The sequence below is a fragment of the Leptosomus discolor genome, chromosome 8 (genome assembly GCF_034619465.1).
Source record: "Leptosomus discolor isolate bLepDis1 chromosome 8, bLepDis1.hap2, whole genome shotgun sequence".
Taxonomy (NCBI): Eukaryota; Metazoa; Chordata; class Aves; order Leptosomiformes; family Leptosomidae; genus Leptosomus; species Leptosomus discolor.
In genome coordinates, this window is record NC_141398.1 from 41,605,738 (window position 1) to 41,621,651 (window position 15,914).

A 15,914-nucleotide genomic window follows, 5' to 3' on the forward strand; every position below is an offset into this window, starting at 1 on the left:
AAAACTGAAGTTTCTTTCAGATCTCCCCCCTCTATTTCTGTAGGGCTCCTACGCAGGTCTGTAAGAGTGGCTTTAGCACAGCCAAGGAAAACAAGAGTTTCCAGTTCTGGGTAAAGCTGCCAGAAATCCCTGCCCTGGGAGCTCTGTCACCGAGTATGCTACAGCACTGGTTAATGATTTGTCTCAGCTGGTTAATTAAAAAGAGCAAAGTCCCTGCCAGACAAGAAACTCTGCAGGTGTGGAGACAGCAGAAGCCTGTTAACAGAGTAAAATATTTTGGGAACCTGTAAGCTTGTGTTTTCAGCAGCCTGTCCAGGGCTCAGGGCCCCTTCCTGGTATTCTGACAAACATTTAAAAGTGTAAAATTTCCATTTTTCAGTGGAGAGCTGTGTACAGCACATGGGCCACCTGTGGTGAGACATGCAAGCGGCAGGCTGATGCTTCCATTGTCCCTTGGAGCTGTACCAAGTAAAGCCATGAAGAGACTGAATTTCAACAAAACAATAAGTTAAAGGCCAGAATGTCAAAGAGAAAATTGTGAAAAAGAGATCCCTAGGATATTAAATACAAAGATATTACCTCTGGCTCTGGAAACCTCTGAGACACAGTTTTCGGGGGTGCTGTACCATGGGAAATACTCCTGCATGTCTCCTGCAGCAGCTGCTGAGAGCCACAGGGGGTTGGAGGGGTGGCTGTGGGAAGCTGTGACCCCAAAATGCTGCACGGGAACATACCGAGCTAATTATGAAGAGTGGCAAACTTTGTCATCAAGAGTTAAGCAAAGACAAGTGGCTGGTGAAGCTGTCCACCACGACTGGCAGATGTTGTCTCAAGAAAAAAAAACCACCATCTGGAAAAATGTAAGGAAAACCTTCTGAAGGACTGTACATCCTGCATTGACAGCCCCAAGATTACAGAGACAGCCCTGCTCAGTGGGACTGGAAAGCAGCCACGCTGAGATTGACACATGCTCAGCCACCTCACCTCGCAGGAACCAACACTGATATAGAGCTGTCACTTAACTCCAGGCTACTTTATGACAGCCTGTCATCCAGGTCACAAAATGGAAAAAGGCGGCATCCCATTTGCTTGGCAGCATTAGTCCCATGGAGAGCACCACGTGGAGTTATCCAAACAACGTAGTTATAGGTCACCTGCATCACAAACAATGAGTGCGGAAGTGGAGACGGAGATAACTCTTTCTGCAGAGAACATTTGGCCTTTATTAACAGAGCCAGGTGACCACCCCTGCAGTGCCCATCCAGGGTTAGGAAGAGACAGGAGAAAATTTCAGAAGAGCAATTGCAACCAGCAGACTTGCCAGGGCTGGGGGCGGGGCACCTTCTCTGCCTATGCTCGGAGGCGTTGGTCTCCACATCCCCCTGCAAGCCTAGCGCTCAGACCTGCTGCACCCTGGCAGTGATGGCTCTCACCCGTAGCAGTTGCCCAGCATCACCTTTGACAATGAACCTCCAATTTAACCACCAGACATCAGGGTGGGGTTTGTACTGCTGGTGCCTATTCATACCACCCCGAGCTGATAATGGGTTCTGGCAAGTCAGCCCATCACCTTCACAACCAGTGCATTAACAGCTATTGGATGGCAGACATGTCACTGGCAATCCACACTCATTTTAACATATTGTGACCTAGACAAGAAGAGCTCCAGTTCTTCTGATCCATGCAAGCATCCCTGTTTGAGTTTTAGTTGGGAGATTACTGGCTAACATGGAATAAAGATGTTCAGACAAACAGCATCCAGGGGAATACCTGCAAAGGAGTGAACACCTTCTCATGGCTGCACAGCATGGCCAACCAAAGAGACTATTTATCCATAAGCAATGCTCCCCATGGGCATTATATTACAGGGTACCTGGCCCCCAGGAGGGCATGACTCCTGGTCAGGACAGCAGCTCCATGGAAAGGTGTTTGCGTGCCCAAGGTGGCTGATGGACACTCTGAGGTCAGCTCTGGGGTGTTAATCTCTGCTTCTTTGCTCAAATCCAAACTCCCTCTGGTCAGATGAGCAGGATAAGAGAATGCTTTTAAGTGTTACGCTGCACATGATCCACTCGCTGTCTTCCTGTCCACGTGCAGCAGAGTGATCCCTCCTGTTAGCCACATGGATCACTTGCTCAAGCCTTACAAATGGAGGAACATCCAGGGAGAAGACCATGGAGAAGCTGGGCAGATTTTTCCCAGGGTAAAGGGCAGAGGTAAAAAAAAAAACAGGTTTGCTGTTGCTGATGGAAGCTCTTTGTTTGGCCTTTACCTGGTATTCATGCGAAAACACTGAAGAAGTGTTTGCCCATCATTAAATCAGAGTATAAGGTTGCAAACCCAGGACATTTAGATGGGTTTCAACAACAATAAGGGAACTGGTCAGCAAAAGTCAACAGCTTTCCAAAGGTACATCTTTCTTCTCAGAGACCCACCACCAGAGCAGACCAAGACTCATCATTTCCCCAAGTTAGCACCCATGCCACAAAACACAGATTCATGGTTTGCCACCGGCACCTACAAATACACCAAGAGAAATGTCCATGTGGTGTGAGCTGCACTAAAATTTAACCCCCACAACTTTGTGATACGGTAAAACCGCCAAAATGCCCTCTTGACTGGGTTGGAAAGATGTGTCTGCCCCTGGTAGGCAGCAGCTCCTTCCAGTGTATTGCGTTGAGTGGGAAATACCAGAGCCTCAAGAGCAACTTCTGAGCTGCTCCACTCACCCAGCCTAGAAAAGCCTTAATATTGGCACAACAGCCAAGACAATATTTTGTGCTTTGAGTTCAGATTCTTCAGCCCCATCACAGCTGTTCTAAATTTAATTGAGCCTAAAACAAAGCACAGTATCATTTGGAAGAGCTCAAAAAGTAGTCACTGGAAATAACTATATCAAGACCAGTACATTAAGGTGCATCCTTTCAGTGGCATAACATTTGTTACTGAAAAGAAAAATCACTGTTTTTGATTTCAGCTGCCCTACACAGAGGCTGTCCTGGAAATTGGAAGGAGGCTCCGTCAGGAGAGAGGCTTAGCAAGGAACAGTTTCACAGATCAAATTCTGGAGTGGTATTTTCAAATTCAAACTGAGATGGGAATAACTAAGCACAGATTTTATCCCAGTACACATCTGTATCTGTATGCAACAAAACCCACTGACAATTGTAGTCCAAAAACTTCACCAGGCTTCTCCTGATGGAGAGCAAGTAGCAAGTAAGGCTTCATTACAAGCTCACAAACCTGGCACTCAGCTCCACAAGGGCAGGCACACCAGCCAGCAGAAAGCAAGCAGGCAGCATCTCTCAGAGGCAGCATCTGATATTTCATCAGACAAAACCTCCAGGTCTCCATTCATGCAACAATTAAGTGCTCAGGAGGCTGTGAAGTACAACAGTCTGGGTGTCAAGAGCACAAATTCGTTTTTCCCTGTAAGCAGCACTTGGAGTTCTCTCCCCCCACACCAACCCCCCCATCATTCCCCTTCCATTGCACAACTGCTCAGCTTATCCAAGCAACACATTTCAATGTCTTACTCCTGTGTCAGTTGTTATAACCAAATGTCCACGTTAACAAGGCATTTACTGCTTATACGCCAGCCAGCTCACAGGATCCTTCCCTGCCTTACCTGGGGGCAGTGATCACACATATCTACAAGCCCTTGCAGAAATCAGGTACCTCCCTTTTAAATCTGGTAGGGAAAAAACCCAAACTCTCCCCTGTGTTCCTCTGCATAACCCTCCTACATGTCCCTCTGCAAACACACAGAGTTTTAATGAATATTTAATTTTCTTCTTGTACAACAAGGGAAAAATAGAGACTAGCTCTTGGGATTTTAGCTAGGAGCTAAGATTAAATTGCTTTTCAGGGTGGAGAGAGATTCTGGGATTGGACCTATTGTCTCTTGTTCCCATAAATATGTTGTCTCACAGCAGAGCAGCTTTCTCCTTTCAGGATCCCAAGTCATTTAATGAAGACACCTCCAAGTTATTTCCCATCTAGGCTCAGCGAAGCTTTCTACAGCCACAGACTGAAAACTCACATCAATACATGTTGCTCCTCGATGCATATGTCCAGTCCTCCAGGAACCAAACTACTAACAGTCACAGATTAGGTCCATTTTACAAAGCTATTCCAAGGTGACTAAGAGGTGGATCCTTACATATGACTTAGCTGCAATTTACTCTTATGTTTTTTTGTGAAATTGCCCCAAATCTTGCCATGCCGACTTGCACACTACTATCAAGTCTGCTCTAAGAATATCTCAGCCAAAGAAACAAAACCTTTTCTGATGCTTAGCTTGTATCAGCATCAGACCCAGTAAACTGAAGGGCATTTAAACAGTTAGACATTAGTATCAGGAAAAATGGTAATACTGACAAAAGTTCAGTCAAGAAATGTGAAATATGAATGTGCAGACTTACCATTTTTGTCAGCTCTTCTGAAAATCTGTAATTGAAAGAGAGAAACATTTTTACTACGTTGTTTGACTTGAAAGGGGGAAGCCCTTAGCACCAAGACCATGGTCAACCCCACGGACAGGGCAGGACCACACGCTTCAGCCCCCCTAGAGATAATTCAGGTGCTTTACTGAGCTCACCCTTCCCAAGACTCAGCCCATCACCCCCAGACCCACACAATGGACAACCACTGCCAGGACAGAGTATCAACATGGTTGCCTTTGGAATAACTGGTGGAAAAGAAGCTAGGTAGCAAAACAAAGATAACATAAAATGCTGGAAGCATTTCCAGCATCTCCATTGCAGAAGAAAGCTGAAAACATGGATCCAACACAAGAAAAATACCCATTAAAAAAAAAGTTACCACAGCTGTGCAGCCAGTCCTGCCAATTTCTCTAGCATCAATAATATCTCTTAAACCAAGTTTCACAGTTCTGCACTTCTGAAACAAATTATTTACAGGTTGGGGTTTTTTTAAAAAGCAAATTTCCTGTGTGGGAAGGAGATTATATTTAGACTTAAAACTACAGTGTGGAGGAACAGCCCACAGAAAGGAATCAGATAGCCCTTTCAGAAGAAAAAAAATGGCAATAATGTGTAGTACAGTAGAATTTGCCAGGGAGAAAGACAGCAGAAACAACTGCTATTTTTCTGACTACTCTTGTCCCTGACACAATGCAATTAATAGCAAAAAGGCTTGTGCAAAAGTTGAAAACTTATATGTTCCGACCAAAAATTGTTGCTAGCACAGGTTTCGCTATAAATTACCAAAAAATTAACATGCTTATAAACTGGGCAGAAAAGGGAAAATATTCTCATCGTCTCTTCAGACCTGACCCTATTAATTTGAGCAAGAGCAGAGATTTTGGCTGTACAAAGAAATTTCCCTGCGGAGAGAATAAAAGCACCAGCAGGACAGATCAGAGTCAGCCATAAAATTGAATGTCTTATTTTCTGGGTCATAAAATCATTTAAAAAAAAAAAAAATCAGAAGAGAAACTGCTGCACAAACCAAGAAACCCAAGAGACAAATTGAATTGCAGAATGTGCTATTTAAGTGAATATGGCTTAATTAAGGAACATTAATCATCCTTTAGCCCAAAGTTCTTCCTGGTCTACATAGGGCAAAGTCAAAACTGGACTTTCTGGTGTACTTCAGCGGAGGAAAACACCCTCCGCTTAAGCCAAACCCAAATGGTGGGAGTCACTGTGTCCCAGCTTCCAGAGAGGATCATAAAAGCCCTCCAAGGACTACAGCTTCTGACCAGTCCAAAACTGCTTACTTCTTTAGCTGACTTTTATTTTTTTTAGAGCAATTAGAAGTTTTGGGGGAAAATCCTACCTGTCTCCATACTTATGAACTTCACTGAGGTTGAATACAGGTTTTGAAAGGCTGACTAGCCATGGCTTGTCTATGGGAAGAAAGAACAATGCCAGGCAGGACAAGCAGGACCCTAGCAAGCCTCGTGGCTTTGGCACACATCACCCAGCCATGTGCAATATGGTCTGCCCAGAGTATGAAACGTTCCTCTTTTGCTAGCTTGGACACACCAGCTCCTCACTCCCCATAAGCAACTCCAGATAAGGCACTTTTTTTTTCTAGATGCTGATTACTTCTGGGTTTTTTTTGTTTCATCGCCACATCCTTCTGTAACTGTTCCCACTGCTTTGAAACAAAGACACTGCATCAAATCTAACACAGAAGCAGTGATGTCTATTTTAAGGTCCTGTGGGAGATTACCACCATGCTAAGCACAACTGGCAGAGGGAGAACAGGAAGGCAAAAACAATAGTTAAAATGTAGCTTAAATGGGAGAAAGGCTCAATCTGCAGCGTTCTGCTCTGTAGAGGCACCAACCTCGCAATGAACACTCGGAGCAAGAGGAAAAAAAAATAAAATAAAAAAATGAAAGAAACGTTAAGAAATGGAAGTATATATGTCCAGCTTTTTTAAGTGAATTTTTTAGGGCTTTAACACCCCCAGATACTCCTAGAATGTATGATTATTTGTAAGTGAACGCATAGATGGAAGTTCACATCAGCTGTATTACCTGCCAAGGTTTATTCTACAGGACCACGCTGTTTAGTTTTTATTGCTAACGAGCAAGATTTGCTCTTCCAACTTAATTGGACCAACTAAAATTTGCACATGCAAAAAAATTTAAAACAGGACACCTGGAGAGAAAGCAATTTAAGATAAAGTCATCTGTCAGCACAGGCAGGCAGTACATCACGGTACGAACACCGGAATGAGCACCAGGAGGCTGATAAAGACATTATACACTCTGTGATAGCTTGATAATGCTGCCAAAAATGCTGCTTCTCTGAAGACACAGGATGTACGCTCTAGCTTAGCAAACAAGAGCCCCCTCCCACACATAACCTGAAGATGCCCTCTATTCATGTCTTCAATTAGTTGTTCCACTGCCGAAAGGTTGTGGTGGGCTTTCGGTAAGTGAAAGGTGTAAGATCTGGTGATGGAAGGGAAACTGCAGCCCCTCACACCTCCCCTACGGACCAGGGGGACAAACCCCTGAGAGAAGCTAAGTGCCGGGTTCCCAGGGATCTTGGGGAAAGGAAAGCTCCAAAGAGCTCCAGGAAGAAGGGAATATAAGCAAGGATGCTGCGTCATCTCCAACACGGAGGCTGCAAAGCCAGTCCGCCCTGTAGTCGCTCTCTGCAGGCTTGCAGTAACTCCATCGCTGCTATTCTTACTCAGCAGCGAAGCTGCTTAAACTTAGTCAAGGCAGCAGCCCTGGAGGTCAACGAGAGTGGAGATGATGAAATATTGATGGAAAAAAGCCCTGTCCTGCCGGGCCCTCAGCAGTGATTAGTTTCCTGCATCTCCACCCCAGCTGAGGACCATCCCCAGTGGCTGAGGCCTTCGCAAAACAGGAGCCGGTGGCTTCGCAAAGCGTGAGCAGGGATGCATTTTCCGCTCCATTGCCCCGAGTTCTCCAACCGTCAAGGCAACGTGCCACTTTCAGGTGGTAAACCAGAAATTATTCAGTCCAAAAAGTACTACAGCAACCATTTCCCCTAGCGGCTACACTTTAAACCTATGAAGAAAGTCTCCTGAAGCACAGGGTAATCTCATGGTGAGCCCATAATGTGGGCCAGATTAACCCATTTTATAGGATTTATACAGGCAATGCATGCAGTTTGCTGTCTGCAGCATACTTGTTCCATTTACTAGGTGTTTAGATGAATGTAAAATCTGTTTTATTTAGAGCAAGGAGCCTCAGTCAATATTTCCAATAGCTTTTTTTAAAATGTACATTTTGCTGTACTCTCAAATGGCTACTACAGATATTTGGCTAGCAGAATTAAGCAATTCAAAACACTAGTGGTAATAATACACTTGAAAAAAAATTGATGGTTTCAAATTCAAGCATTCAGTTCTGCCTTCTTAAAGCTCCTGGATGAGAATGTGCAACACTGGAGGCTACTTAATGGAAGTTTTCTCAGCAATTTTATTAAATTCGCACAAGCACTCCCCTAATAAACCTAAGAATTATTACTGTGTTTGTGGAGTTTATTATCCCTTCAGCAGGTTAATATGATGTTGATTTAAAATAGAGTGCAACTGAGCTAGAATTTTGGGTTTTGTCATAATCTTGGTGCAGAATTGAGGACAAACATAATCTAAGTCTCCCGGGTGAGGAAAGCCTATGGATGAGAAAGCATCCAGACACCCAACTATACCTAAAAACCCGATTAATCTGTTCACTGTGTTCCTACATTCCTATTCTTCCTTTCTGTTCCTCTCCCTACAAGTCTCCACAATTCATTTGGAGCCGAGACAAGGGTTTTTATCAGGTATGGCCTTTAGCTCTCTAGCCCAAGGTATCAGTAGGAATTTCCTCTCCTACAGCCTCTCAGCTTTGCTCTTTCTGGTAATAATGCAAGAAAATAATGACCTAAAGCTTTGCCACTTTGGACTACATCTCTAGACGTCATCGGGCTAATGACCTTTCCCCATGCAGGAGAGAGGTTCAATATTGGTGTTTCAGTAAGAAATATGCCATTAGTGTGGAAATATTGTCCCATCTGGAGTGACTTCCCCTCCAAAGGAAGGTTGCTACAGAGCTCCAGGTCTCATGGCATTTTTCCCATGCCAAAGCAGATTTTTTTTGTCTCCCCAAGAGAAGAGCAGTTAGCACCATGTCCTAGCCTCTCCTTTCACTCTTAACCTTCTCCTTAGACTTTACCTAGCTGCCCTAAACAAAAGTTGCATGAGACAGGCAAGAATTGCGTTAGATTTTGCCGCCTTCACCACACTAAAAGTTACTTTTCCATAAACATTGGCCCTGGGTGTAGCTCCATATCAAGTGCCCACTTACAAAGCCCTGAAGAGCAGAAGTGAAAGGATGAGATTTTCCATGCAATTATGTACCTTGCAGTGAGTAAGACCTGAACAGAGCCCAGCCAGCCCCTGCCCCTGCTTTCACAGAATCACAGAATGGTAGGGATTGGAAGAAACCTCTGGAGATCATCTAGTGCAATAAATCATCTAGTCCACCTAGATTCCAAATCGATTTCAAACCATAGATTTCACATGGGGAGGATGAAGGAAGAGAAAAATAACATTCCCTGTTCACTCGGAGAAGTGAGAAGGTAAACAAGGACACAAAGAGGGAGTGAATTAACCTTTAAAAAAAAAAAAAAAACAAACAGAAGGATAAAGGTCAAAGAAGAAGAGGACCGAGAAGGGACCTCTGTGGCTGTGAAAGCTTTGCTTTTCCAGCTTTAGGGCTGCACTGGAAACTGTGTCATTGACAAAACAGTTGGAAAACTGTGCTAGTTCTTTGATCTACATTTGGAAATGCGCCCTTGGCACAAAACAAATTCTCTGTATCTTCTATCCAAACACCTCACTCAACCCCATGGAGCTGAAGAAGCATAAAACAGATTTGGCCACGTAACAGAGGGTGCAAGAGGAGCCATAAGCAGGAGAAATGGATTTAAAATTATCTTTCTGACCCTGTTGAAGAAGGAAAGAGGTAGACAAGGGTCAAAATTAGTTTTCAGCAAAAGACAGAGCAGATCAAACAAAAAGCTTCATCAGACCTGAAATAAATGGCACTGCTTTCTTCAGGGGCGTTTAAAATAAAGCCAAAAATCAATAAACTTACTCACTACTGCAAAGCCAGAAAGGTGGCAGAGATGTCACCTTCCCTTGGAACACACAGTCCTGCCACAGGGATGCTCCCCCGTACCCAAGGCTGACGCTTATTTTAGATGCTGAGAAGGAGATGAGCTCTTCAATGGGCTCTCCCTGGTGTAAACCAGATGGGGCATCTCTGCCTGCAGGCACTGTGACTGACAAGGTCTTATATGAGTTGGAATTCACGCTCCTGCTGTCACTCAGTTTTTGTCAGTGATGTGAAGGCAGGAAAAGATGGGTAAGGACAGTCAGTAAGTCAGATCTGAAGTACCTCCAGACAGAGCAATACCTGTCTAGACATTTCCCATGCCTTGGGAGACATCCACCTCAGCTCTATATTTCATGTGGACCCATTCACACTCAGCAAATATGATCTGATAGAGGCTTACCCACTCGCACACTATATTCTGCTTTTCATAAGTCTTGTGACATTCGAGGATTTATTCTGGACTAGAAGTGCCACCATCACCGCACGTGAATTTGAGTAGCACTGTGACAGTTTCAGCTTCCCTTTAATAAAGGGGGTTTGTCCTCATGGGTGCAAAGAGAAGCTCAGGGCATCTCCAAGCAGCCCAGAAGGCAGAGACAGAACATAGTGTTACCACAATCTCACATCATAAGCTGTGGATAGACACTAGTTATCTGCAGCAGATTACACATGCTGCCAACCCTAAGCTTTTGGCTCTTGCAGATGGACCAGGCATGTGTAATCCAGATCCATGGAGCAAATATCTGGAGGTAGACACCTGAGGAGGAGTGCAGGATGGGTACAGACCCTTTGCTCAACCTCAACCCCAACCCCTTATGCTGATTTGACTGACATTGTAAGAGCTGATCATTAAATGCAAAGTTACGTTTTCGAGGTTCCTAGAGTGACACATCACCTCCACTTGATCTGCTACCACCACTGAAAAGCATCTGTCACTCCCTAGTTTTACTTGCTGCCTGTTTTAGGCAATGCTTAGGAATTCATCATTACTTTGTTACTAGGGTTTAGTTAATCTGCAATTTCAGCTATTTTTTACACTTGGAAACCTATGACTTTGAGCTGATCCAGTAAACATTATTCAACCTTATTTTAATCCTTTACCTAAAAGGATAGAAGCAAATTAAAGGAACAATACTGAAAACAGCCCTAAGTTAAGATTCATCCTCCAAGTGGCAATAGCCAGGTTGATGGCAGAAGACATCTGAACCCATTACTGTATTTTCTTCTTTCTCAGCCCTCAGCTTTGCCCCACAACATCACAGTTTTGTTTCTTTGGTGGAAAGGGCATAGGGAACTTTGTACTGACCCGCCAGCCACACTCATGGTCTGTAAGAGTAAGAACAAGCACATCAGGGATGGTTGGGTTAAAAGAAATCCAGAACAGAAGAGGAAGAAAGAGTGACAAGTGTCAGAGCCATCTTGTCTAATTTACAGCCAAAATCAATCTCAACCCTCCTTCCCCAGCCCCCAATGAACTGCCTACAGAGCATACCAGCTCATACGAATGCATTAGTTAAATATAAAATCTTACAGGTTTTTTTGCTTCATACTCACCCACTGAGGAGCCGCGCTGCTGCGTGGCTGGGACTTGCTGCTTCCCCAGCACATCCACGTAATGCAAGAACATGAATGAGTTAACTGGAAAACACGTTCTCATCCCTGAGGATTCAATGGGATCGTTTTTACTTTCTTGCTGATTTTCCTGCTGATGTGTGAAAGTTAACCTAAATGCCTGTTTCCATGTTTAAACTCTTTGCATGAAATGGGGGGGAGGGGGTGTAGGTGTCTCACAGTGCACTTGAAGAGCCTGTTACGGCAAAGCCACAGCTTCAATTGATGTTTCTATTGTAACTGGAGAATAAATGAGAGAAGTAAGTTCTAAGGGAGGAGGAAAAAAAAAACCCAAACCCTCAAACCTTACTTTTCTACTTTCAGCAGGTGAGAAAGGGCTCCTAGTCCCATTGTGAAAGGGAAAAAGGATCAGGAGCTGCACACTCAGCTCTATTGGGCTCTCTCCTGGCTAACAGGGGAGATCTCAGTTGGCTGGAAGTGAGGAAATGTCGCGCTCATCTACAACAAGGGCCAGAAGGAGGATCCAGGGAATTCAGGCCTGTCAGTCTGATCTTGGTTCTGGGGAAGGTTAAGGAGCAGATCATCTCGAGTGCCAACATGCAGTGCTTAAAGGACAACCAGATGATCAGGCCCAGTCAGCAAGGATTTATGAAAGGCAGTTCCTGCTTGACTAACCTGATCTCCTTCCATAACAAGGTGACTTGCTCAGTGAACAAGAGAAAGGCTGTGGATGCTGCCTACCTTGACTTTAGTTAAGCCTTTGACACCATTTCCCACAGCATTCTCCTGGAGAAACTGGCTGCTCATGGCTTGGACAGGCGCACCTTTTGCTGGGTAAAAAACTGGCTGGATGGCCAAGCCCAGAGAGTGGTGCTGAACGGAGTTCAATTCAGCTGGCAGCCGGTCACAAGCGGTGTTCTCCAGGGCTCAGCGTTAGACCCAGTTCTGCTTAACATCTTTATCAATGATCTGGATGAGGGGATCAAGTGCACCCTCAGTAAGTTTGCAGATGACACCAAGTTGGGCAGGAGTGTTGATCTGCTCGAGGGCAGGGAGGCTCTGCAGAGGGATCTGGACAGGCTGGATCGATGGGCCAAGGTCAACTGTACGAGGTTTAACAAGGGCAAGTGCTGAGTCCTGCACTTGGGTCACAACAACCCCGTGCAGCACTACAGGCTTGGGGATGAGTGGCTGGAAAGCTGCCTGGTGGAAAAGGACCTGGGGGTGCTGGTTGACAGCCGGCTGAACATGAGCCAGCCCTGTGCCCAGGTGGCCAAGAAGGCCAATGGCATCCTGGCCTGTATCAGCAATAGCGTGATCAGCAGGAGGAGGGAGGTGATCGTGCCCCTGTGCTCGGCACTGGTGAGGCTGCACCTGGAATGCTGTGTGTGGTTTTGGGCCCCTCACTACAAGAAAGACACTGCGGTGCTGGAGTGTGTCCAGAGAAGGGCAACGAAGATGGTGAAGGGTCTGGAGAACAAGTGCTGTGAGGAGCAGCTGAGGGAACTGGGGTTGTTTAGCCTGGAGAAGAGGAGGCTGAGGGGAGACCTTATTGCTCTACAGCTACCTGAAAGGAGGCTGTAGTGAGGTGGGGGGCAGTCTCTTGTTCCAAGTGACAAGCGATAGGACAAGAGGAAACAGGCTTAAGTTGTGCCAGGGGAGGTTTAGGTTGGACATTGGGAAAAATTTGTCCTCTCAATTTCCCCATGAAACAGCATTCCCTACAGCCCGCAGCTGCCCACCTGCTGGCCCATTTCACTGGGCAGGACCATGCATCAAGCGCTCTGCTCTTAGAGCTGCTTCTGGCACCTCAATAGATGCAACCGCATTGATTCATTCAGGGAACCGAAATGCCTGTCAGCCCAGGGTGCTCGGAGATGTAATGAGTTTCAGACGCACCACCCTATGCCAATGCCTACCAGGGATGTGGTAGAAGATTCAGCAAATTTAGAAAATGCAAGTGTTTGCCTGGAAGAGGCACTACTGCCTGACTCCAAGGAGGATGGAGGAGAGCACAAGTTATCCTTTACTATAACTAATGCCTCAGTAGTTTATTTTTGCATTCACTACATTATTTTTTTTTAAAGCTAGAAGATAGCAAAGCCGAGGATATATATGTTTAATTACTAGGCGCTGCAGAAAGACTGTGTAATTACACCTTTTGCACTCTGATTGGTTCCACCCCATTCTCTCAACTCATTTAAGTGCAAATAGCCTCGTTAGCTCCCTAATCAGGAAGTCTGTAAATACCGCAGCACTAAGCACATCCTTGCCTGCTCCCCCAAACCTGGGTAAGGGAGCCCCAGGTCCCACGCACTCGCTGCCCATAGTGCCCAGCTCCCGCTGCAGAGACCCCCAGAGCTGCAGCCCTTCGGGGACTGGGGTCCAGGACCTGGGGCGGATGAAGGACTCGGAGTGCACCCCTATGCACAGCTAACCTGAGGCAGCCCGTGCTGCAAGACTGGGGGGTTTGTAGGACCTGGATTCCTGCATGTCTATCCAGTCAAGCTAATACCAGGATTAAAGACCCATCCCAGCTGGTCCAGCGGATGCAGGACCTGGGAAAGGGGCTGCAGACCTGGGGTGCACCCCTGTGCCCAGCCGGTCCAGAGGGTGCAGGATCCCGGCAAAGAGATAAAGGATATAGGCTGCATCCCATGCCCAGCCGGTAAAATAAAAAAAAAAATTAAAATTTAAAAAAAAAAAAAAAAAAAAGAAAAGGCGGGACCCGGGCTGCACCCTCATGCCCAGCCACTTTGGGGAGCAGGACTCAGGAAAGAGGGTATAGGATCCACAGTGCACCCCCATGCCCAACTGGTCTAGGAGATGCTGGACCCAAGCGCATCCCCGCGGATGCAGAACCCGGGAATAGCGCCGATCCTGAGCTAGTTGGATGGGTGCGGGACCCGGGCAAGGGGATGCAGGACCCGGGCTGCACCCCCACGCCCACCCAGTCCGCGGCTGCAGGACCCGCGCAAGGGATACAGGCTCCAGGCTGCACCCCATTGCCGACCCAGTCGGCGGTTGCAAGACCCGCGGTACAATCCGTCTCCAGCCGGTCTGGGGGGATGCAGGACCCGAGGAACAGCCCCGATCCTGAGCCGGTGCAGGATCCCGGCAGGGAGGGAGGCAGGAGCCGGCGTGCCGCCCACCCCCGCCGGCCCTCGGGGTGCGGGACGCAGGGTGCAACAACCGCCCCCCCCGCACCCCCTCCCGCCCGGCGGCGCGGGGACCACTCACATCGAGGATGACGGAGATGCCCTTCCTCTGCGCGGCGGCGGCGCCCGGGGTGAGCAGCTCCCGCTCGGCGACGCCCTTGTCGCTCATCCTGGCCCCCACCCAGCGCAGCAGCCCGTCCAGCCCGCGGAGCGCCGGCGGCGGCTTGCGCAGCAGCCTCTGCACGCCCGCCCGGCAGTAGCGCGCTGCCTGCTCGCACATCGCTCAGCCCGGCCTCATGCCGGAGCTGGGGACTCCCCCTGCCGCCTCCTCCTCCTCCTCCTCCCACCGCCACATGGCGGGCAGCGGGCAGGGGCGGGCCCGCGGCCTCCTGCCCGAAGAGTAAAAGGGGGGGGGGGGGGGGGGGGGGGGATTTTGAGGGTAGGAGAATTTTGGAGGTGGGGGTAGGTCACCCCGGAGCAGCTCCACTGGGTGCTGCCTGCGTGCTCCTACCCCCATACAGCCCCCCCACTGCAACACGAAGCATCGTTTTAGGCATTTTCTATCTAAAAAGAGTATTCCTGTGGCATGCCCTCTTCCTTCTGCAGCCTCCATACCCCCCAACAAATTTTAGCAGCTCTTTGTAAGAACAGCTGAGAAAAATTTCTTGCTAGGAAATAAAACTTGCCCCTGACCCTCTACCCCTACTCCAAAAGCAATTCCAGCTTGGGTATTGTAGCAATGACTATGGAGCTAAATAACAGCGCTCAGGCAGACAAATATTTCTAATCCTGTAACTCTCTATTACAAGAGTATTCCTTTGTGATGCTCCTGTGCTCACCTACACAGGTCAAGATCTAGAGTTACAGTAGGGGAAATAAATCTTCTGGCCAAAATGACACTAAATCATTTCATCTCCCCCTCCACACTTGAGGAGGTGCTCCCAGCTTGAATTCAGACCCAGAAAGGCACCAAAGTCAGATAGCTCAGACCCAGACCCTCCCAGAGGGTTCCCCAGAGCACTGCAGTGGCCACAGGCTCCAAACGGCCTTTCCCCCCTTCCCATTCACAGCAGACAGACCCTCTCACAGATAGCTCTAGGGGACTTCATGCCCCACAAGGGCCGTGTCCCCAGATTTGAACACCTCTGACACAGGAGCCAGCAAGCCCAGCACCCCCATGCAAGCATTACACACTTCCCATGCTCAGCCCTGTGCCTGATCTCCAAATGAAGAACAGCATGATCAGTCCAAGAGGCTTGACCAGCTACTGCTTTAAGAGGAAAAAAAAACCCCAGCAATAAACAACTTATTTAAACAGAGCTTATATATTGCAGTGCACAAGAGTCCAGACCCCCCAGCAAAGCCTACCTGGAGATATTATTTAGCCTCTTCTTCTAACCACCCATCTTTATTCAGGTAAATTAGGGTGAAACTTCTGTGTTTGAGGTGACGGATGGGGGAATGTGCATTCTGCTCTGAGCTGCTGCTCAAAGAAAAGAGTGGGAGCCCTATTTTCCCTGCTGGAGTACACGGATAATGGTTGGAGACTCTTGAAAGGCTTTCAAATA

The 15,914-nt window shown here is 47.2% G+C and overlaps 1 protein-coding gene across 1 annotated transcript in view; it reads right to left on the reverse strand.

Moving 5' to 3' along the window:
- Window positions 1-14,626, reverse strand: part of NECAB2 (N-terminal EF-hand calcium binding protein 2) — an 85,545-nt gene extending 70,919 nt beyond the window's left edge. Inside the window, exons 1-2 of the mRNA XM_086469391.1 lie at window positions 14,429-14,626; window positions 4,425-4,449 (exon numbers count right to left, since the gene is read on the reverse strand). Coding sequence (XP_086325517.1) covers window positions 4,425-4,449; window positions 14,429-14,626 — 223 coding nt within the window. The remainder of the gene's footprint in view (window positions 1-4,424; window positions 4,450-14,428) is intronic.
- Between the last annotated feature and the right edge of the window lie 1,288 nt (window positions 14,627-15,914).